Here is a 22,847-nt window from a genome sequence, read left to right on the forward strand (position 1 = left end):
CAACACGAGGGCTGGCACTGTCATTTTGGTTCTTGAGACAGCTCTGCCCATTCCCCTGTGTTACTGCCAGGCAGGCACTGCTTGATCACCACAGACAGGGCCTCAGCTGAAGTCACTTCTGTATTACACACCAAGAGCTTTTATTTCTTTAAAAAAGGATCTTCCCAGCCTCTTTTCAGATAAGTGACAATCTTCCTTCTCATGGTGACCAGGCAGAGTTTGTGTCAGAAACACCTTTCCCCTATTAGCTGCAGCCTAAATTCTCCTCACATTTGCATTTTGAATGTGACTAACTACTGTGTCAGCTCCTCTTCCTCTCCCAAAGTCAGTGCTTTCCCCTGGCAATCACTTTTCAGATGAAGCTGGAGATGTTTTCTCGACCTCCTTCAAGACCTGATGGTTTGAAGTGAAAGTGGAAACTCACATAAAAATTTAAAAGCTTACAAACTATGTTGTAAGGTACACAAACAGCCCCTTTAAAAAGAAAGCTTACCTGAGATCCAAGTCACACCCCCAGCCTACAGATGAATTCCTGTTTATTGAAATGAACTGACACCCACAGGAGGTGGAAGGAGGTGGTGAGGAGGAGATGCTGGTGTCCTACAGACAGAAAGTAACAGAGTTCCTTTCCTGTTTGTCACTCCTTGCCTTCTGCCAGCACCCACAGGATTTCACCTTCCTCCAGCACCTCATCCTGTGGGGCACTCCCTCAGCTCCTCTCTGATCACTTGGTGATTTCCACAAATTCTCAGGAACATAAATTATTTTTGGGACTAGAACCATCACATTTGGTTACAACTGTCCACTGTGTTAAAGTTTTTAACTGGTGAGGTGGACAGGCAGCAAGGGCTCCTAAACATATTGTTGCTTAGAGCACAGGAAGTAGGGATGTTAGATTATGTACACAGTGAGCTAAAAATAGGAGAAAATTAATAACAGATCTAGTCTGACATAAGGTCATTATTGATTTGAGTTAGTCTTGAAGCCAGAAACCCAAAATGGGCAGTTTTAATAGTGGAAAAGAGTTGAAACTGACCTAAATTTAATTTAATACTGACCTAAAATTTAATACTGACCCAAAAAGCTCAGGTACCAAGTCTCCCTTTAAAAAACCCAACCAACGAACCAACCAACCAAAACCCCCAGTCTGCTTCAGGAAGTTCTCTGCCTCGTGCTCCAAGGCAGATAAATTGCTTAAGGTCTTTCATATTCAGAATATGAACACAAACCAGAGAAATTTGCCCACAGATATTCCCACACAGACAGGATAATAAATCACCAGGAATTAGAGGCTGAAGGGCTCATAGCCCCTCTTGCTGCAAGGCAGATCACTGAATTGGGAGGGAATTCATAAGAGAAACAGTTTATGTAAAAATAAGCTATTTTTATTTCTTTCCCAGATACTGGACAATTCTCAGACATTGCTAGATGTCCTGAAGAAGGAAATGAGGGATCTTGGTAAAATCATTGATCCACAAAACACTTCATTAGGACAACGAATACGTCGACAAAAGCGTTCCTAAACTTCTTCAGCCTGGAATGTCCTGTTGGCCAGAGAGAGCAGCTTTGTGGTCCAAGGATGCCACACTTAATAAAAGCCTTTGTCTTGCAGAAGTGAATTTACCTTCCAGATGTGCTTTGGTATTAGTTAGAGACCCACTAAAGCAGATCCTCCAACGCTACAGAGCAGGGTAGGCATTTACACAAAACCACCCTTCATTTTGAGCCCAGCCATGCTGGGGCACATCCCAGGAGGTGACCCAGCAGCTGATGCTCCTGCCCTCAGGACTGCCCTCACCCTGCTCTGCCTGGAGGCAGCTGCAGTAGCTGGGCAGGGATTAGAGAGGAAGCTGGGAAGTGCAGAGGAGTGCAGAATCACAGCCCCAAGGTGGAGCAGGATCACCAGGAGAAGGAGCAGAGTCAGCAGCACACCCACAGCCCCAGGCTGTGCTGCCCCCAGGGTTAACTCACACACAACCAGAGCAGTGTTTGAGCTGCAGGACAGTGTTGGCTTTTGCATGCTTTAGCATTCCTCATGGATCCATAGGAGATCCAAGCCTGGGCTAGTTCAGACCCCTTGTCCCTCCTAACTTGAGTTGAAAGCAGCTTTGCTTTACCTGCTGCAGTTTTGCAACAAACAGAGCTGCCTTAAACTCACCTGGGCTTTTCCACAGGGGGAGATGCTCATTGGGACCTTTTTTGCTAGAAAAGCTGTGCTGAAAACTCACCCCTTAAATCTGGCAGTCACCAGCAGTCTCACATCTTCCCTCATTCTACACCAGTCTCAGCACCTTATCCTGAATAATTTTATTAACGGGAGAAGCCTCAACTCATGGAACTCCATGGTCCTTGTGTCGTGTCCCAGGCAGATGCACTGCACACACATCCTGCTCCTGGCAAGTCACACAGGCTGCAGATCTCAAATTAGCTTGGAACAGACAAGGAGGTGAAAAATGTTTCCTTGTGGCCCCCCAGCCAACATCTAAAACTACTGAGTAGCTCTTTTTTTTTTTCTTCATTATCTTTCCAAAAGTATTTAGGCACCCAGGGCAGAAGGGAACAGCTACAAGTAGGGATGTACTAACATTTAATCCTGTGTTTTCCAGTAGAACAACCTTCCCTTGCTGCTCCAACAGACACCAAACCAAGTGCAAGGTATGCAGAGCATTTTCAGTTCACAGAGCAGTGTCACTTGAGCAAACATTCACAATCTATAATAGACAAACCAGTAACCATCAAATTTAATCAAAGATAGCAGCCTGTTCCTTTGGGTCACACCCCACTCATTCCATAAAGCCCAAAGAGGCCAGATCTGTTCTCACCACATCTCTTTTAATCCCAAAGTACAAATCACATTAGCAGCACTGCTCCATCTGTTCCAGAGTGCAATTTTGACCCTGAGTTTACAGTAGTAGAAAACTTGAATGGAAGATTCTAGCAGATTCCTTTGCATATTGGCTGCATTAAACAATTATAATAGAACTATAAAAATCCTAGAAAAAAACAAAAAATAATCCACATTCCTTGTTCAAGTTCTGCAGAAGAATGGAGTGAAACTTCCCTCCTGTGCTTTGACTAGAAGAGCAGAGCAAGTGTGGCTTAAAGGAAGCAACCAAGAGAGATCAATCAGATTTGGAACAAAGCAACAAGAGGAGCTGGCAAACTGGAGCACAACCAGCAACTCCCAGAGACTGAATGCCAGAGTTGGGAAGGACAGACCAAAGCTATGGCCAATGTTTGGGAATCTTCAAGAGGCTGGAGGCAGTCTGGACATTTCACTACTAATTGGTGCAAAAATAACATCTAAAGCTAAAGGCATTCATTGCTCTTCCCATCCCTCCCTCAGGGTGTTCAGTGAATTCCACAAGCTTGTAACTGGCACATGAATTCCATGATGTTTCAGTGAAACCAGAGCTGGAAACATGCCAAGGACAAACCATGAACCTTCAATGGTTTTCCAAACTGACACCCAATGTGTCAAATCACAGCCACGCTGTGAACCCACCCAGCTGCCCAGTGCTCCACTCCAGAGCCATCCTCCACTGGGGAGAAGGGTTGCAGAAGCTGTCCAGACCCTGCACAGTGCCTGGACTCGGACAAGCACTGAGAAAAATCCACATCCATCCCGGGATTACAGATGCCCTTCCCACACTTGCCTAACCAGCAGCTGATCTTGAACAAGGAACATGCAAGGCCACAGGCAGAATAAATCATACGCCTTGAAAGCAGTAATTCGGTCCCAAAATCCAGTGCAAATATTCTCCGGAGATGCCCGAGAGCACGTGGTCCATCCACCCTTGGCAGCAGGGTCCGGGAGAGCCGCGGTGGCCGTGCGGGCTGCGCTGCCCCTCCTGCCCGGCAGCGCTGCTGCAGCACCGCGGAGCAGCCTCAGAAATAGAGCGCGGGCTCGCTGCTGAAATCCGAGAGTCCGCCCTTCTCCGCCGGGGTGAGCTGGGGACACAGCACAGGACAGCGGCTCAGACCGCGCCAGAGGAGCCCCCTCAGCCCTGCATGGTGCCTTGGCACCCTGCCCGGGCTAACTGGGTGTGTTTGGTCAGTGCCCCCCTCCAAACGTGCCCTGGAGTGTCAGAATTCCTGCAATGGTTTGGGTTGGAAGGGGTCTTAAAACCCACCTTGTTCCAACCTCCTGCAGGCAGGGACACCTTCCACTATCCCAGGTCACTCCAAGCCCTGTTCAACCTGGCCCTAGGCACTTCCAGGGATCCAGGGACAGCCACTCTGAGCCAAGGCTTAACCATCATCACAGGGAACGATTTCTTCCCAATATCGAATCTAAATCTCTTGGTTTAAAACCATTCCCACTCATCCTATCACCTGCCCATGTAATAAAAAAAAAAAAAAAAAAATTAAAAAAAAGAAAGAAAAAAAATCTCTGTTTTTTATAAGCCTTCTTTAGGCAATGGAAGGGGCTCTGAGCTCTCCCTGGAACCTCCTCTTCTCCAGGTGAGCACCCCCAGCTCTCCCAGCCTGGCTGCAGAGCAGAGAGGCTCCAGCCCTTGGAGCATCTCCATGGTCTCCTCTGGACTTGTTCCAACAGATCCATGTCTGTCCTGTGCTGAGCAGAGTGTGCCAGCTGCCTCAAGTCTCCTTCACACGGCCAGGGAGGGGCAGTGGGACAGTGTGATGGTCCCTTTGGGAGCAGTGACACAGCTCCCCGGGCAGGAACACAAACACAGGTGTGCAGGGAAAGGCACATCCTGTCCCATCCACTGCCTGGAACAACCCCCACCCCACAGGGGAGGACAAGAATTGGTTATTTATAGCCTCACCATGACTTGGTTCCCCTGGGAATCAGCATCCTTTGGGAGGGATCCCTCTGCAGCAGGACCCTCATACTTCTGCTCCTGCCACTCGCTGAACTTCACGGAGTGCTTTGGGGTGTAGCTGGATAAATCTGCTGCAAGGACAAAGATGAGGTAAATATTCCTCACCACCCCAAAAAGAAGTGGGACAAGATCCCAGCAGGGACAGCCTGGAAGCTGCCCATCTGCAGCTCCCTGTTCACCTCCACTAGCATTTCCACTATGTGGAGCCCCTTAAGGGGCTGTGGGAAACGTGGGCAGTGTCAGACACCACAGAAACCCCACGGTGCCCACCCCACAGTGCCTCACTCACCTGAGTTAGGTGTACTGGGATGCAAAGTGCTGTTTGGGCGTGGAATATAAAAGGTACGAGATTTTTCCTCCGTTTCAGAAGCGTGTCCTTCCTCCTCCTCATCCTCTTCTGCCAGGGAGCTCTCTGAGGGGTACTCAAACATCGTCTGCAAACTTGTCTCGTTGAAAGAGATCTTCATCTGACAGCAGCAAAGGAGAATTATCAGGGAGAAGCACAAGAACTGACTGATCCCCACGCTGGCTCTGGCACAGGCCAGGGCTGCCCCTGGTTTAAAGCAGCCACTGCAGACCCCCCAGTCCCTCCCCAGGTGCCTTGGTGGATCTCTTGCCATGCTGAGGGAAACCCCAAAGGCAGAGCCAAGGGGTCTGGAGCAGCTCTTTGTTCCCCCTGCCAGCACCTCACACTGACACCCAGCAGGAGCTGCCATCATGTCTCTCACAGGAGAGACAAGCAGAAAAGCACCCACATGTTGGAAAGGTGACATTGCTAATTCCTGGCAACTCCTCTGTGTATCCAAGCTCCAGGAAACAGGAATATCCATGAGCAGGACTCCAGTCTTAGGAGAACATTCTGGCAAAGAGCTATTTAAGCTACATTAAAAAGAGCTTAAAACCAGAAGTGAGAAGAAGGAAGCAGCTAAAGAAGAGATGGTAACAGGTGGCAGCAGACAGGGAAAGTACTGGGCAAGGGGGAGGCCTTAAAGGTTCTGGTTTGAAACCAGTTTTATCCAGTATTGTCACTAATGACCTTTCCACCGTAACTGGGAGACTGAGAAATGAAAGTGACGCAAATACACGAGTTCATCAAGGGCTAACTGGAATTTTATGGCCATGAAGAAAACTGGAGAGCAAAAACACTAAAAATGGAATCAAGAGCAACCTTTGCCCTAAGAGAAGTTCACCACCCATGAATAACTGAGGAAGAAACTTTGGGATTGGCTACAGGACTTTAATCATCATTAGGATGCTGCTTAAATAAACCAGGAATGAAGGAAGGCATTTCTGCTGGAAATAGGGACTGCCTGGCTCCCTCCTCCCTGTGCAAATGTGCTCGTCCAAGCTGAAAAGGAAAGCTGAGGGAGGGGTTTGTTCCTGCAGCCCTGCCTGTCCCAGTCATTACCTACCCCTGTGCTCTGGGGATCTGCTGACAGGTCACCTCAACAGCTGCACAGGAGATTCACTGGCAAAACCTTCACACCAGCAAAAGTGAAGGTGGAGAAAAAGCATAGCAGCTCTTTGTAAGTACTCCAGAAAATAACCACCAAGGAGCACAGAACTGCTGATGCCAGCACACATCAGACAAATAAGGAGGCTAAGCCTGCCAGGAATAAGTTCATGCCAAAAGTAGGGAAGTATTTAGCCAACACAGATCAAGGTTCAGGAGCAGCTGTCTAAAAGGGTGTTGTGATCCCTTTACTTCTAAATACAATTAAAATTCAGCTAATAGGGTTATGAACAGAATGGAAAGGACGTGGCAACTTGTGACAGGAGCCCAATGGTTCTGATCTCCCCAGATGCTGTGTAATGACAGGCCAGGGGTGAGTGCAGCACATTTACCCCATGGTTCTCTCATACAGAAAATCCCCAAGGCTGGGAAGTGGCACCTGGCCCCAGGCACCAATAGTGCCCTGGTGCAGCCATTCCCTGTCACAGCAGTGGTAGGAGCACTGGAGTGGCATTTTCAGGGGCTGCCAAAGTCACACCTGGATGTCCCCAAGGGCCAGAGCTGCCAGCAGGTCACAGTGCCACCTGTGCTGCCCGTGCACAGGAGCCCTGGAGCTCTGGAGGGATCAGAGCAGGACAGGCAGCATTTCACTGCTGCTTTTCAGCAAAGCAGCAAGGGCAGCTTTGCTTGAATCTGGGTACCAGAGGGAGCAGCTGCAGCCCCTCCACACTGCAAAGCACAGCTGGAGCTACCCTGCCCCAGGGCAGGATGGACCTGGGACACAGGCTGGCCCCTTCCCCTGCTCCCAGGAGAAGGCAGCATGGAAACTGCATGGAGGGAACCAGCTGCCTTTCCCCATTCCCTGCACAGAGCAGAAGAGTGGTTCTATTTCAGAGAAAAGGGACTGGAATGAAATGGTGCTGAAGCTGAGAGCATCCCAGTTGCTGCTCCCTGAATTTCCCATCCCTGCTGCTGACCTAGATGCTCCCTGATCCGAGCCAGGCTGCTCACACTGCTCACAATGTGGTGTCTGTCCTGTGGGGATGAGCCATGCTGCCAGGGACAAAGGCCACCGGGGTGGAGGTGCCCAGGGCTCCTGGAAGCCCAGGAGCTACCCCAGAAACTGCACAGAGGCCACTTATCACTGCTGCCAATGGCACTGAGGGGCAAGAAGTACTTGGCTAAACATGGAAAACAAAGCAGACAGGAGAGAGATGCCCTGGGGTTTAGAATTTAAGCTTGGGAGATGGAACTAAATGTTCCTGGGTTTCTGCTATCAGGAGGAAATCTCTAAGAAAAATGGCTTTGAGTCCAGTTTGGACCAAAGGTGCATGCAGTGCTGGAGGAGAAAACAGCCTTAGCAGGGAGCAAAACCAGAGAGCAGAAGGGAGCAGAAACTGCCTGGAGACACCCACATCCCACACAGAGCCCAGGCACAACACCAACACCCCACACCCAACAGCTCCCACTCTCCACAGCCAGTTCAAGCAGGAGGCAATGCTGGAGCCCCTGACACAACAAGAGCAACCAGCCAGCCCCAGGGCACAGCTGGGGCCAAGATCACCTGCAAGGCTCACACAGGGAGGTGTGTGTGGCACAAGCTCCCCAGAGCACGCTGATCTGCCTGTGGCAGATGCCAGCCCCTGCTCCCAGAGCCTGCACCAGGCAGAGCCCCAGGGTGCTGCAATGACGCCCTGGGCACACCCAGGCAGAGCAAACACGAGGCACAGCCTGGCACTGGCACTGATGGACCCTGGGGCACTCAGCCCTGCCCATGGGGAGAGAGCCCAAAGCCCAAACCCTGCTGTGGCAGCACCTGGGCTCCCCTCTCGAAGCACAAAAGGCTTTCAGGGAAGCACAAAGCAGCTCTGCTTGACCCAACAGAACAGGGAGAGTGAAGCATTCAGGCAAAACCAGGGGACACAGGAGCAGAGAAATGCTCTGAGTGGCTACAGAGCACAGCTGAGGGTTGTGTGCAAGGAACACAGGCAGCTCCAGCCCCAGGAACCAGCCAGAAAGGAAAATCAAAAGCCCAGGCATGGCACAGGCAACAGGTTTGCACAGCCAGCAGTGCCTTGCCAGACCACAGGGACTTTTATGGGAACACAAAAGGCAACGGGGACATTTCTTTAGAAGAAAAGCGTGTCCCAGCAGAGCCAAGCTCACTGGAGCCCAGCCAGAGGCCTCTGCTCAGCCTGTCTCAGCACTGCTTCCCCTGCTTCTGCCCCAGCAGCAGCTGCCAGTTGTGGCAAGCAAGAATTTTGCACCCTTCAGCTGTGGATGTTTGCAGGGATTTGTCACTTTTTGCTCAGCTGGAGGCTTCACCCACAGCTGTGTCACAAACTCAGGGTCCAACCCAAACCCATATATATATATATATATATATATAAATACTCTGCTCAGCAATCAGACACACTGGAAAGAGTAAATCAGGCTTTTCAGGAAATACTGTGCTGTTCAATCAATAGGTTCTTGTTGCCATAGCAAAAATCATTTCTTTATTTGCTAGGATTTGAACTAGTAATGAGTAATATCCAGGAAAGAGAAGCCAGGGCAAACACTCCCCAACAAAGCATAAATCTGAGTAGTCATGCAGATCTCATTTAGAAAAGGGAAGTCAACCCTGTGTCAGGCTGTCAGGACTCAGGCTGCACCCAGACCAGCCACCAAAGAGCCCCCAAATACAGAGGTTTATTAAAAACAAAAAGAACCAATTTATAGAACCCAACCTACAACATGAGCAATGACAGTCAGCAGCCACCTCACCTCCAAAGGGGAGAGGAGAAAGTCTGCAAGGCAGTGTTAATGACAGAGCCAAGACCCAATGGCTTCTCACACACCAGGGACCTCTCAGGAAGTCTCCAGGGCTTAATCTGCATCCTCAGCTCCAGAAGGAATCTCCTCACTGTGGCTTTTCCCTTCACCACCCATTATTACATTTGCTGCTTGGCTGATGAGCCAAAGTAAGGTGTTTACACTTTTTAAACTGAAACCTCTTTGACAATCCAAATCCTTGCCTTGTAACAGTCAGGAAAAAGTAATTGTTCTAGACATTAAATGAATAAAATCATCCTATAATTCTATTCCAGCAGGGAGAGTCTGAGTCAGCATTTGCTCCCCTTCACACCAGCCCAGAACAGGGGGGCTGAGAAGGACTGAGCCCCTCTCCCCTCCATGTGAGTGGTTCCCATCTCCCAAAGCTGGGGCTCCTGCTGGAGTTGCCATCCCTGCTCTGTCCTTGAGGAGCAGGATGGGATGGTGAGTGGTGAAGGACAAGCTGGGCTCCACCCCTGCCCTGTGCCATCCCACAGCACCTCCAGCACATCCCAACCCAGCAAGAGCCTCACCAGACCCAAAGGGCAGCACCAGGGATCAAGAGCTGCTCTCCTCACTACTGATTCTCTTCTAATCATCCTCTGGCCTCAATAATTCCCAGGTGACAAATCCAGGGACTGCACTGACTCCCCAGGACATGCAGGGGCTGCTGGGTGGTGCTGGGTGTGATTTAAAGCAGCTTTTCACACCTGGTCTACTACAGGATCACAGAATATCCTGAGCTGGGAGGGACCCACCAGGATCCCCCAGCCCAGCCCCTGTCCCTGCCCAGCCCCTGTCCCAGCAACCCCAGCCTGGGCATCCCTGGCAGCGCTGCCCAAAGGCTCCTGGAGCTCTGGCAGCCTCGGGGCCGTGCCCATTCCCTGGGGAGCCTGGGCAGTGCCAGCACCTCTGGGGGAAGAACCTTGCCCTGAGCTCCAGCCTGAGCTGCCCTGGCCCAGCCCCAGCTGTGCCCTGGCTCCTGTCCCTGTCACCACAGACAAGAGATGTCTGTGTCTCTGTGTGACAAGATCAGTGTCTGTCCCTCCTCTTCCCCCACAAGGAAGCTGCCTCCTCTCAGCAGCACAGGAGGGTTTGCCTGGTATCTGCAGCACAGGTGGATGATCCAGCATGAACACAAAGCAGGGATTGACATCTCTGAGAGATCAAGCACAGACAAAATGACTGTTCTGAAGAACCTTGTGCTCCTGTGCCACCTCACATCGAGGAACATTTGCTGCTGCACTGGTTGGTTAAAGATTGGGTCAAGGAGGCACAAGACATCACCTGATACCTGAAACTGCATCCAGCTGGGAGTGTCAGCAAGGCTGTGCACACAGAGCATCCCAGGGAGGGCTGCAGAGAGCCCCTGGGCAGGGCAGGAAAGCTGCTCCAGCCCCAAACCCATGGGGTTGGTGGGTGCAGGCTCAGGACCTGTACAAAGAGGAGGCTCTGACACAGAACAACCTCCCAGCTGCCAGACTGAGAGGGAAGGTCTCTGCACAGACAAATAACTGCTTGTGAGACTGGAAACAGGGTAGAAGCAGAGATTTTATAGTGGACAAAGGTCCCCAAAGGGTTTAACCTGCTCTTCCCATCTGACCAGTCCCACAGAGCAGCAGATTTAGTAAAAGGAGACAAAAAAGCAGCTCATAAACTCCAAACCTCTGCAGAGACCTTCAGTTTTTTCACAGCAGCCTGCAGTCAATGATCTAGACATCTCCCATGAAAAGAAACTTTTAGATAAAAGCTTTTTGGGAAAATGAGCCAATTTTTTGGAGTTAGCAATGAGCTTGTCTGTCTGTGCTTGTCCTGAAAACACAGTCATGTGTCAGCCCAAATTGTTGAATAACTCCAGGCACAGACTATGTGGGCAGCCTGAAACAGTACCCTGGGGACTGCAGCATCACCAGCACATCACCAAGGCATTTGCTATCATTCAGAAGATAAGGAGCTTTTGTGCCTCTAAAGCCTTTCCCTGACACAGAAAGAAAGGGTTTTCCCCTGACAAGTATCCCTAGAAAAGAGGGGGCCCAAGGCTTGGTTCCTATATCGGATTAACCCTGTACTGCTATGGCTGAAGCACTCTAAGTGTGCCCAGAAAACTGCAGATGGCAGTTCAGAAATGTACTTTTCTGTACAAGAAGAAGAGTTTTGGGGAACTGGAACTATGACACCACAGAATCACTTGATCCTGTTTTTCCAAGAAGTGTTTCCTGAGAGTAACACTGACTTTTGCCCAGCCATTAGCTGCACCTCAGTGAGTTACTGAGTAGAGCTAACAGCACTAAAGATTTACAGCAGGAGCAGTCAGGGAAGCCCTGTGTGGCTGGCAAAGGAGACATTTCCTTCAGGATCACATCCCAGCTCCCAAGCCACAAGGCAAAACAAGAAAGTCTCCATTTACAAGGCAACCCACAAAGCCAGCTCTGTGTAATCAATATGCTGAAGCACATGGCAGACAGGAGCAATGCATGGAGATTCGAAATATTAAACTCCTTGTGCAAGACACGGGCAAGTTTCAAATTCCTGATGAGAGGTGACAGGGTAGGGACAGCCCCCAGAGCATGTGGGGCAGGTGGCTTGGTTAACTCTTCCCTTCATTGTGCAGGACAAGGGGAGATTGCAGTGCCCACACAAGCACAGCTGGAGCCCCAGTGTGCCAGGGCACAGAGCTCCCATTCACCCTGGGAGCCCTTTATTCCTCCTCACATCTGCAGGCAGAGGAGCCAGAGCCTTCCACAGCTTAACAGGCAATTCAAAAATTACTTACTTGGCCCCTAAGAACCGGACAAATCTCCCTGCTTGTACAAAACAAATCTCATCTGAATGCACAAAGGGAGCAGGATAAGCAAGGTACAATTAGTGTCAAGACTTGGTGTCCTTATAAAAGCCACACAGAGCTCCCCAACAGCACAGGATTTCCCAGGAGCTCTGAGCAGCCCATTTGTAGCTACAACGAGGTGCAGTGATGAAGCTGCCACCCACAAACATTTCTGTGCAACCCAGACTGCCCAGAGCAGCTCAGAAAAATACCTGGGTTTGGTGCTGGAATGGGAGCCATGGAGCATCAGTCCATGGGAAACAGAGAGAGGCTGGGAGCAGAATTACTTCCCACCCTGTCAAGGAGCTCATTCAGGACCAAAGGCTCCCATGATGTGAACAGTACCACCTGCACAACAGAGTTCATGTCTCTCTTGTCCTTGCTCTTTCTTTTAACATGCAAAAGGAACTTCCTTGATGAGAAGCAAGTGCAGCAGGTTCACCAGGAGCCTCAGGGATGTGCCCTCAGAGCTGCATTTTCAGCAGCTGCAAGTGACACAATTTCCCTACACACACACACACAAGTGTTTTGTCTGAGATATTTCCTACATTCTAATGCCCACAAAGCTGCAGCTCCATCCTGCCAGGTTCCCAAGATCATCCGAAGGGCATTTCTCAGAAAACATCAGCCCCGAGTTCCTCCAGCCCAGATTTTCCCAGGATGTTTGTGAAGTCACCCTGTGTGATACAGACACTCCATGTGACTCTTCCTACACAAACTGGCAAACAGGGATATCCTCCCAGCCCCACGGACTGCTGCAGTCACTGGAACAGCCTGGGTTGTAAATAGGTTTTAAATTCGGGTTTCACAACCCCTGAGGTGAAGGAAATGCTGCTGCAGCAGCTCTTACCCAGATTTCCTGTCCTGCCACTGCACCCAAAAACGAAATATTTTAATTTTCCTTACTGTTCCCCACACATAGCACAGACCTGGGGCAGGACTCCTGCCCCAGCCACCCCAGTGTCCTTCCTCTGCTCTTCTCAGAACACCATGACCACATACTGGAAAAACCAGAGTGGAAAGGAAACCCCAAACCTGGAACAAACTGAAACCTTGAGATGGAGGGAATTTATAAACCATCTCCAATCTGGTCCACAGATTAAGCAAACCGATTAAGAAAACGTTAACTGTAATCCTTGTGATTAGAGTTCAGAGCACAAAGTACTTCAAATCTCCCCCTGAGCTTTGGGGCACGCTGAGCCCTGGGCATGTCCTAACCAGCTTCAAAGCCAGACTTGGCTCTGATTTGCGTCAGAGTTTCTATTTTAGCCCTTCTGTCCATTCCTGCAGTGCTGACAGCAGCAGGCAGGACATGGGGGCAAGAGAACCAGGGGAATTTGGACTCAGATTGTCACTGCAGCATGAGAAGAAGCATGGGAGTGGTGAGGCCATGCAGAGCCTAAGTCACAGAAAGTTTCCCACTACAGAGATGAGATGAGATAAATCTGACTCAGACTGCCAGGGTTTCATACAACAAAGTCTCAGCACTTCAAGGTGCTGGCACATACTGGGGAAACAAAAAACCACCCACTGCCCCACAGACAGCCTCGGGGGCAGCTTGTGAAGTGGTTTAAAAGCTGTAACTGCAGCAAATTCTGATTTCCAGGCTTCAGCCATCAACATCACAGAAAAAATAATCAGTGGAATTAGCAAAGGGCAGGAAAATGGCTTTTTCTGTCTGGGTGAAAGAGGCTGCTGCCATCTGACAGCTAATGGAGATCATCTCCACCAGGGAGGGGCTGCACTTCATCATCCAAGACACTTATTTCCTGAGCATGACTTATCACTGCTGACCTCATCTCCTAAAAATGCAATGCATCCATGTCAGATACTGCCATGGCCCCTCCTTAAAGGTGGCAGATGAATCTGCCCCAGCAGAGCACAGCCTGAGACAGAAAATAGAACAGGAACATGCAGTTCTCCAAGAGCTAAAGAACACAAATCTCTGCCCTGACCCCTCCAAAACACAGGGATGACATCATCAAAGGAGTTCTTGCAGAGAGATTTCTTCTTCTACTACTAAATTAATTTACTTGTGTTATGGTTAATTTACTTGTGTTATACATTGCAAAAAAAAAACAACTTCAGGCAGCCACCAGCATTTAGACTCCACTCTGTGCAAACTTGCTCCAAACAGGTCTGGGCAGCAGCTGGAAATGTTGATTCCTGCCAACATCCCAAACCTACACCTGGCACTCACAGGAGACCATCTCCAGCAGAACTGAACAGATGGAAAACTACAGAGCAGGAAGTTCAGCAGGTTAGACCAACAAAGCTGCTGCCCATCATCAAAACTGAGGGGTATTTAAAGTAATCTTTTAACAGACTTTTAAGTGGGAATTTGGAAGCCACATTCAGGCTTTACACAGCTCAAAAGATTAGGACATGGACCATACTAAAGTTTGTGTAAGATGGAACTTTTTGAAGTTCAGCTGAACATCTTTGAAGACAATTTAGCTTTAGACTCCAACTGTTTGGATCCCAGCAGCCTTGTTCCCGTAATCCCTGCTCACACTGGGCTGCGACTCGCCTGCCAGCACACGGCAAACTGCCAGCTGTGACAAGCACTAAACATTAAATCCATCAACAACCTGATGTCTGCTGCCTCTCAGGTCCTGTTATTCACAGGACTTTGGCTGGCCTGGCCAGAATTCATTCACCTTCCCTGCAGGATCTGCAGGAGGTACCGGATCCTGGAGAGGAAAACACTCAGGATGCACTGCAGGAGTGACACAGCGAAGGAGCAGGGCCAGGGCAGAGTCCAGCCTCCAGCCAGAGGAGAGCCTGAATCCCAAAGCCAGCTGGCCCTGCAGTGCTCTGTCCTTGCCCAGCTCTCACCCCACACACCAACCACATGTGCTGCAAAAACCCAGATTTCTATCTCACCAACAACTGTATTGGACGTTATTCTGGCAGGTAACCAAACCACCAGTGACTCTTGTCAGCCCAGATGAGCAAGATTTTATCCTCTGAGATCCCAAAGATCCACATTCTGCAGCAAAGCCTTCCCTTCCTCCTGGCACTGCTGACATGCCTTTACTTCTCTGCAATAACAGAGTACAAAGAGAAGCCCTGAGCAGAGGTCACCAACACTGTGCTGCATCCTCTGCCCCACTCTCAGTTTAGAATAAAGGTCAGTAGGTCTCCTTCCACCCCTGCACATGCATCCTGTCCTCTCTGAGAGCTCAGCCAGCTCCTCCAGCAGCTGCCCAGCAGCTTCTGGCACATCCCTTTGGAGCTGCAAACACACTTCTCAGACTGAGTCCCACACACAGTGCTTTATCTGAACTGCTGGTGGTACTGCCTGAGAGATCTCAAAACAGCCCCAGAGCAGATGAAAAGCCCTGAAGGGCACCTGAAGCCCTGCAGGAGCACAGCAGCTCCAGCTCATCCATCCCCCAGGGTGAGCAGGGCTGAGGCTCTGCCCTCCACCTGCAGACCCTGATGTGCCCCATCCCACACAGCCCCACACTGACCTTCACAGTCCCTGTCCCCCCACAGCAGCCCCACAACAGAGCTGGGAACAGATTGCTTTTTTCCAATGCATCATCTTCCTCTCCCTCACCAAGCTCCAGCTCCAACCCCCAAAGTAACAGCTGCTTCACATATCTGAAGGTCTGCAAGGAGCAATCGAGTTGTTTATCCTGAAAGGCCTTGGAGCAGCAGCATCCCCCAGGCCACAGCAAAGTCACAAGTGCCACAGCCACTGCCAGCAGCCAGGAGCAGGGGCTGGAGCTCCCTCTGTGCAGGGCAGTGCTGGAACCCAGCCTGTCCCAGCCACCCTCCCAAAAAGCCACGGAGGATGTGGATCAGGGGACTCAGACCACAGCAGCTCCACTTGGCTGCCACAGTCAGGCAATCAGAGGCCACACATGGGGATGGAAAAGGGAGGCTGAATTTCTACATTTGAAGAAAAACACCATTTGCATCTCAGAGAACTGTGGGGTGCAACTGGCAGGGCTGACACCCTCCTTCCTAATAAACCATTACCCCTGACTGCACAGCCAGCCACTGATCCAGAGCATTTCCAGACTCTGCTGACCTGCTGTTTATCTCCCAGATTCCTGCTGGGCATCAGCAAACAGCTAAACTTTTCCAAGTTCTTGAAGTTTCACTAAGGACTGCTTTCTTGAGTATGGAGCATAATTAAAGATCTTTTCAAAGCAAGGCTTGGAAACGAAGATGCTTGGCACAAGAAGGGCTTGTTCACCCCAAAAGAACACAGGAGCTGCTCACTAAAACCAGCCTCAGGTTTTGACACCCCAAAAAAGAAAGGGGATTGGTTTTAACAAACAACTGCAGCTCCCTGCTCACAAGAACAGTCTGTTTCTGCCCAATTCAGGCCAAAATCAAGTTTCTGAAAACCCCGACACAGCTACAAAACAGAACTCTTGTTTTTGGCTGGTTGCCTTGGAGACACAGAGTGATCTCTTGGGAAGAAACCAAGGAATGCATCTTAATACGAGCTCCTTCCTTTTCAGGCATCAACACTCAGCCTTATTACCCAGAGTACAGCCACAAACATCCTCTAGGTCAAGAGTAAACAGAAATCTTTCCATTTGTCCCCCATCAGCATCTTCTAGACCCTGGCTCCAAAGTCATACTCTGTGCTTGACTGAGCAGGAAGGAGCTGAAAGAAAAATGGGTGTTTCTCCCATACCACATTTAACTTCACCCAGAAACTTGTGTCTTGACTACTTTCCTTCAGCTCCATCTTATTTTTCAAAGGCTGCAGTATTGGCTGCAGCTTCCTGAGTTCTGCAAATATAACAGGCAGTTTCTCCTTTGCCTTTTAATCTCTCTCCTCTCAAAAACCAAATGTTTACACAAGTTCTCCTGCAGGACGACCCCACATACAGTTCTTAGAGCACAGCTCTGTGTGCACCTTGCAGTATTTGGCACCTCAGCAGCACAGCAGGGCAGCTAATGCTGTTAAGCTGATAAGAACAGGGGCAGAGAAGCTGCATGACCTGCCCAATGTCACACAAATCCACCACTGACACACAGAACAGTAGTTAACCAATATCACATGATATTTTAGGCTGGGAAAGGTCCTCTGGAGGTCTCTAGCCCAAACTCCTGCCTTAAGCAAGACTGACTTGCCAGTTGTTTAAAGCTTTTCCCTAGCAAGTTTCAGACAGCTCCAAGGCTGGACATGCCACAACTTCTCTGGGTTTGACCAACCAAAAACCAATTCAGTCACTGCACTGGACTTGTGCTCATCTCCCTCCCTCCTTTTTGTTAAGGATACCTTCCACTGGGCACCATTTAACTGTTTTTACTTGAGGCTTTGTTCCTTGTGCCCCAACAGCATCCCCTGCTCAGAAAAATCAGCTCCTCAGCTCCATCAGAAGTAGGTCTTACTCAAGTATGAGCCTCCCACAAGATTCTCTCTGTGTCCTCTGCTCTATCCTAAGAGCACTCAGAACTGTAACATGCTGCATTATTTTCACCCTTTAGACCACAAACCTGATTTGGTGTAGATCAAATTAACACCCCAAATTGAACCTGAACAGAGCCAAAACAGCTGCAATGAGTGCAAGCCAGCAGGTGTTTAGGCAGCAGAACAACTCCAGTCTGACCAAGCACTTCCCTGTAGGAAAACAAGGAAAAACTTCAGGAGCACTGAGCAAGAATCAACACTCCTGCTCATTTGCTTGTTCTGTCTCTCAAGGTGCTCCAGACCTGCTCCCTGCATTAGTCACCATCAAATTACCACAGGCTGCATGTGCTTAGGGAGGAATTCGACAGCGTTAAGCCAGGGAAGCAGCACTCCCCACGTCCCTTCAAATGAGATGCATCCTGCTCAAAGGATTGCCTCAAATTATCATGCTCAGTGCCTCAGGCACCCATGTGCATCCAGTCCCTCAGTTATCTATTTGGATTTGGGTAACGGAAACGTCCAACAACAATTCCTACTATGGAAAAACATGTCACATCACAGCCCTAAATCAGGATGTGCCACCTCAGTGTGCTGCTTTCAGAGCCCAACAACTCTCCCCACTCCTCTTGTCACGTCCAGATGCATTTCAGCAAGCCCTACAAAAATTAATTTTCAATTTAGGGCTCACAAGGATCTATGTTACTCCCCAAGCCATGAGAAAATCTGGCATTCGCTCACTCCAAAGGCATTTGGAGCAATCAGCATCTCCTGGATCTTCAGAGCTGTAGCTGCACATGCAGAAGGAGCAGGTGGTATAATCCTATAAATGGGAGTTAAGTTCTTGCTGATCTCTTTCTGCCTAATCGAGACCTAATTCTTGAGCCTCTATCAATAGATCACTAATTTGGGGAAGACCAATGCCACACTGCCTGGGGGACCACGGGCAGCTCAACATGTCCAACCCCTCAGACACAGCGAGCACAGTGGGAGGGCAAGCCCACAGCTGCTCCAACCATGCAGCTCCCCCTGATTTCCTAAATTCCTGAAATACTTTACTTTCCATTATCCTATCTCCAAGAAGGGCTGGGGTGGGAGAGGCCCTGCAGCTGTCACAGGGCATATCCCACCCTCAGCTGCTTTGTGGGGCAGTCCCCAGTGCCCCCTCCCTGAGGGCAAATTCTGTTTAATACACCAAGTCCCATCTCCCAGCTCTGGTCCTCAGGCTCCCTTTTAAATTCCAGGAGACAGTAAAAGCAAACAAGAAACTGGACTTGCAGAGTTGCAAACTCTCCTAATATTGGATACCATGAGCAATAATAATCTCTGGTTCCTTCCTCACCATTCTGAAATGTCCTTCGCATCAGTGTGGTGGAGTTCCACCTTCCCTCTCCTGTTTTCCAGTCCGTTTTACCCCCGGTTTCAGGCAGCTCTGCGGGCAGCCTCTGGCTCCCACACGGGGCAAACACACTGCCCTGTTCCCAGCAGTGCCTCAGGAGCAGCCAAACCCAAAGCAGCCCCAGCACTCGCAGCCTGGCTGCTGAGCACAGAGGTGCCCGGTTACCTTCTTGCGGCGTGAGCCCGTCTTGCTCATGCAGGACCTCTCCAGGGACAGGTACCCTCCGATCACTTCAATCTCGTTCACCGTGGGGTAGCGCTTTTTATGGGATATCCCCACTTGAGGCCCATCAGCGTTCTCCACGGCTTTGCCTCTTCCTTTGCTCTCCTCCTCCTCCTCCTCTTCCTCCCGCTGCGGCCTTCCGCTGGCATCGGGGACAGCCTGCAGCCCCGGGGCCACGGGCTTCCTTTTGGGCACGACAGTGAAGGTGCTGCCTCCCCTCTGCTGGGGGGCAGAGTGCGGTCTGTAGAGGGGCACAGAGGAAAACTCCATCTCCAGGTCGGGGCCAGCTCCTCCGGGCTGATCCACCAAGCTCCCCGTCCTCGCAGCCGGGCCAGCCCCGCTGTCCGTCTCCACAATGTCATCGATGTAAGTCACAGGTACCAGAGGATCCAGAGGCGCCGCTGGGGAAGTGATGGGCTCTTCCTGCTCGGGGGCGGGAGCCCTCGGGGGCTCCGGGGGTGCCTTCTCCTCCGAGGGCGGTGGTCCTGGCCTGGCAATCTGCGCCGGCGGCCGAGCCGGGCTGCCCTCCCGGCGGGGCACGAAGACGAAGGAATTGCGCGAATTCAGGCGCAGCTTGGCCAGAGCCTGTGCCTGCAGGTCGTGGGCTGGGATGGCCGCCAGGTCGGGTTTGGGGGCCGGGAGGATTTCGAAGGAGCCCCCGGCCCGGGGGGCTGAGGCGGAGAGCGGCCGAACGGCGCCGGTGGCACTGGGGGCCGGACTGGCACTGGGCAGGGGCGACACGGCCACCTCGGCCTCCTCCGGCTTTGGCCTCCTGGCGTTGGCTCTGGCATGGGAAGGGCTGGTGGATGGCACTGGTGGCCCCTTGGGCGTTGCGGGGCGGCCGGCGGGGACAGCGCCGGGCTCGGGGACGCGGACGCTGGGGGGCTGCCCCCGGGGTGTGACCGTGAAGGAGTTGGAGCTGATCTTGTGGAGGAAGCAGTTGGCCTGAGGGGCCGCAGCCTTGGGGGTACCTGGGACCGCCTGAGGGGCTGCAGCCCGGGGGGCAGCCGGGGCGGGCTGGGGGGCTGCGGGCTCGGGGGTGAAAGCCCGGGGGGGAGCCGGCGTGGGCTGGGGGGACACGGGCTGTGGGGTGACAACCCTGGGCGGTGGTGCGGGCTGGGGGGTGACAGCCCGCGGGGGTGCCGTGGGTTGGGGGGTGACAGCCCGCGGGGGTGCCGTGGGTTGGGGGGTGACAGCCCGCGGGGAAACCGTGGGCGGAGGAGTGACAACCCGTGGAGGGGCCGTGGGCGGGGGGGTGACAGCCCGGGGGGAAGCCGGCGGCAGGACTGTGGGTTGGGGGGCCACCGGCACCGCTGGAGGGGTGGCAGCGCGGGGGGGAGCCGGGAGCGGCGGAGGGGTGGCCGGGACCGCGGGCGGAGATGCCGGTCCCGCCTTTGGCGCCGGAGCCCGGGGGAAGCCGGGCCCCTTCTGGAGGGGCGCGGGGGCGCGGGGGGAGCCGGGTCCCGCGGGCGGAGCGGGCGGCGCGGCCCGGGCAGCGCCCGGTCCCACCTGCGGAGGAGCCGCGGCCGCGCCGGTCCCGGACAGCGCGTCCCCAACGCGGCGACGGCGGCCCCGCGGCCGCTGCCCGAACTTCTCCAGGAGGCGGCTGACGGTGCCCGGCTCGGCCGCCTCGGGCGGCTCCGGCGGCTCGGCCGTCTCGTAGATGACGACCTGGTCGGCGCGGATCTCGGCGAGCGCGGCGCCGCGCCGGGCCAGCAGCTCCCGCAGCGGGTCGGCGCCGGCCGGGTCCCGGCGGCGGGCGGGCGGCGCATCCCCCGCGGCGAAGCAGGCGGCGGGGTCGGCGCGGGACTCGATGATGAGGATGTTGTCGGCGCGGATGGTGCGGATGCCGGGCACGGCGCTGTACAGCTCCAGCAGCTGCTGCAGCGGCCGCGCCGCGCCGCCGGGCCCGGGCCGCCCCTGCCGCAGCCGGCGCCGCTCGCTCTCCAGCCGCATGAAGGGGTTCTCGCGGAGCGGGCCCAGGCTCTCCGCCACCACCAGCCGCTCCCCGGCCGGGGGCTCGGGCTCGCCGCCCGCCCCGGCCAGCTTGGCCCGCTTGCGCTCCAGGATCTCCCGCTGCCAGGCGGGCGCTGCCCGCGGCCCGGCGCCGAGCGGCGGCTCCGCGCTGCTCATGGCGGCGGCGCTGGGGCTCTGCGGGCCGGGCCCCGCCGCACCGGGGCGGCCCCGCGGCACCGCCCCCGGGCCGGGCAGGGCCGACCCCGCGGGGCCGGGGCGGGGCCGGAGGTGCGCCGGGGCCGCCCCGCTCCGGGCCGGGGTCAGCGCTCCGCCCCCGCTGCCCGGGACAAGGGCTCCGGGGCCGCCGGACAGCGGCGCGGTCCGGGCATGGCGATGTGACCTGAGGTGGTGCCGTATCCCCCGGCTGGGAACCGGCCGGGCCCCACCGCCCCATCGCCCTCCCCTCACAGAGGAGACCCCCGGCCCGGGACACGAGCCATAGTGACGGACACAGAACCCCAAAACACACAAAACACCCATATGTGCCCATTCCCCCATCCCGGACTGGTCCGTCTGCTGCCAGCCGAAGGCAGGGTCCATAAACGCCTTTCGGGGTCACCCTTGGGATGTCGGCCGCCGTCGCAGGCGGAGCAGGTGCCTGTGCAGGAACAGGGAACCAGCCCCCGACTCTGGAGCAGTGTCTGTGATACCCGGACCGTCAGAGTGTTTTAGGGAGAGCTCTGATGGACACAAGTGAGTTTTCCATGGCACATGGCAGCAGAGCGGGAGAGCAATTTTCCCATTTTGCTCTTTGCTGCTCAGGGAGGTCGTGGAGTCTTCCCTCTCTGGAGACATCCCAAACCCACCTGGAAGCGTTCCTGTGTCATCTGCTCCGGGTGACCCTGTCTTGGCAGGGGGCTGGACAGGACGATCTCCAGAGGTGCCGTCCAACCCCAGCTATTCTGTGATTAGTGATTCATTGGCAGCCACTTGTTGGACACTAAAGTGCCGCCGCGGCGTTATTTCCATTCAGCGCCTGTTATCAGCCGCCCGCAGGTGTCTTTGGGAAGTGTGCGCAATCAGGAAACCATCGCTCCGCAGCGCAGCGCTTCCCACGCCTCCCAAACCCTCGCCTGGGACACTCGGGGGACCCGGCCCGCCGTGGCACGGAGTTACCTTTGGGCAGGACTCGGGAGCTCCCCGAGCCGCGCCCGGCACGGGCGGCTGCCCCCGCTGGGAGCCGAAAGCGCCGCTGTGTTTACGGGAGCAGCTCCGTGTCCTGCTGATAAGGCTCCTACCTTTGCACTCCCGAGCCACAACAGAGCAATCACACCCTCTTCAAACGAGACCTGGAAATGATACCTGTGAAAAACGCCGATCACTTGTTTCTAAAATTTTAAAAGTTTAATAGTAATAAAATGGCTATTAAAAAATAGTAATACAATTAGAGTAATAATTTGGACAAATTGAATTAGGGCAATATGAGACAATAAAAACAAAGAGTTACGGATGTCCGGGTACCTTTTCCTGGGCAGCAGGAGCCCGAAAAAGGACACCCGTTAACAAAGGATTAACCCTTAAAAGCAACAGCCTGTTGCATATTCATACACCTCATCCATGATGCATAAATTCCATTCAAACACAGGATTCTGTCTGGTCATCGTCAACTTCTTCCTCCGAATCCTAACAGCGCCTTCGAGGCAGGAAGAAGTTGGTTTCTTCTGATAAAAGGGCCATAAATTCTTTTCCTCTGAACGATTCAGGTGTCCTGTGGCTGCTATCTCGCTGCGAGTCCTTTCTTTAAAAAAAGTATCCTACATAGCATCGTTTCTATTTTAACAATTTTTATAACCTAAAACTATATTTAACACAGTACTTAAGAGAATTAATACAGCATTACTTTCTAACACAACACATATCATATTCATTTTAATATTTGCGAAAAGCCAATC

General features: G+C 52.8%; 1 protein-coding gene across 2 annotated transcripts; it reads right to left on the minus strand.

Moving 5' to 3' along the window:
* Positions 1–1,363: 1,363 nt before the first annotated feature.
* On the minus strand, positions 1,364–21,127 carry TPRN (taperin). 2 transcript variants are annotated; one of them, XM_071453678.1, is made up of 4 exons: positions 18,883–21,127; positions 5,137–5,314; positions 4,791–4,915; positions 1,364–3,951 (listed from the first exon to the last, which is right to left on the minus strand). In XM_071453678.1, exons 1-4 carry the CDS (start codon positions 21,070–21,072, stop codon positions 3,889–3,891), a joined length of 2,556 nt encoding a protein of 851 aa, XP_071309779.1. In that variant the 5' UTR covers positions 21,073–21,127; the 3' UTR covers positions 1,364–3,888. The 2 variants fall into 2 exon arrangements, with proteins under 2 accessions (XP_071309779.1, XP_071309778.1); XM_071453677.1 differs by having other exon boundaries at positions 4,791–4,918.
* Positions 21,128–22,847: the final 1,720 nt, after the last annotated feature.

This window comes from Agelaius tricolor, unplaced genomic scaffold, assembly GCF_023055355.1.
Source record: "Agelaius tricolor isolate 1412-34295 unplaced genomic scaffold, bAgeTri1.0.p SCAF_37, whole genome shotgun sequence".
Classification (NCBI taxonomy): Eukaryota; Metazoa; Chordata; class Aves; order Passeriformes; family Icteridae; genus Agelaius; species Agelaius tricolor.

What these genes read in the sequence shown, in the direction of transcription:
- TPRN (XM_071453677.1), bottom strand. Translation starts at nt 21,072, where the DNA reads ATGAGCAGCGCGGAGCCGCCGCTCGGCGCCGGGCCGCGGGCAGCGCCC. An exon ending in CGGGCTCACGCCGCAAGAAG is followed by an intron (nt 5,315 to 18,882) that starts GTAACCGGGCAC and finishes TGCTGCTGTCAG; the next exon opens with ATGAAGATCTCTTTCAACGA. An exon ending in CCCAGGGGAACCAAGTCATG is followed by an intron (nt 3,952 to 4,790) that starts GTGAGGCTATAA and finishes CTGTGTCCCCAG; the next exon opens with CTCACCCCGGCGGAGAAGGG.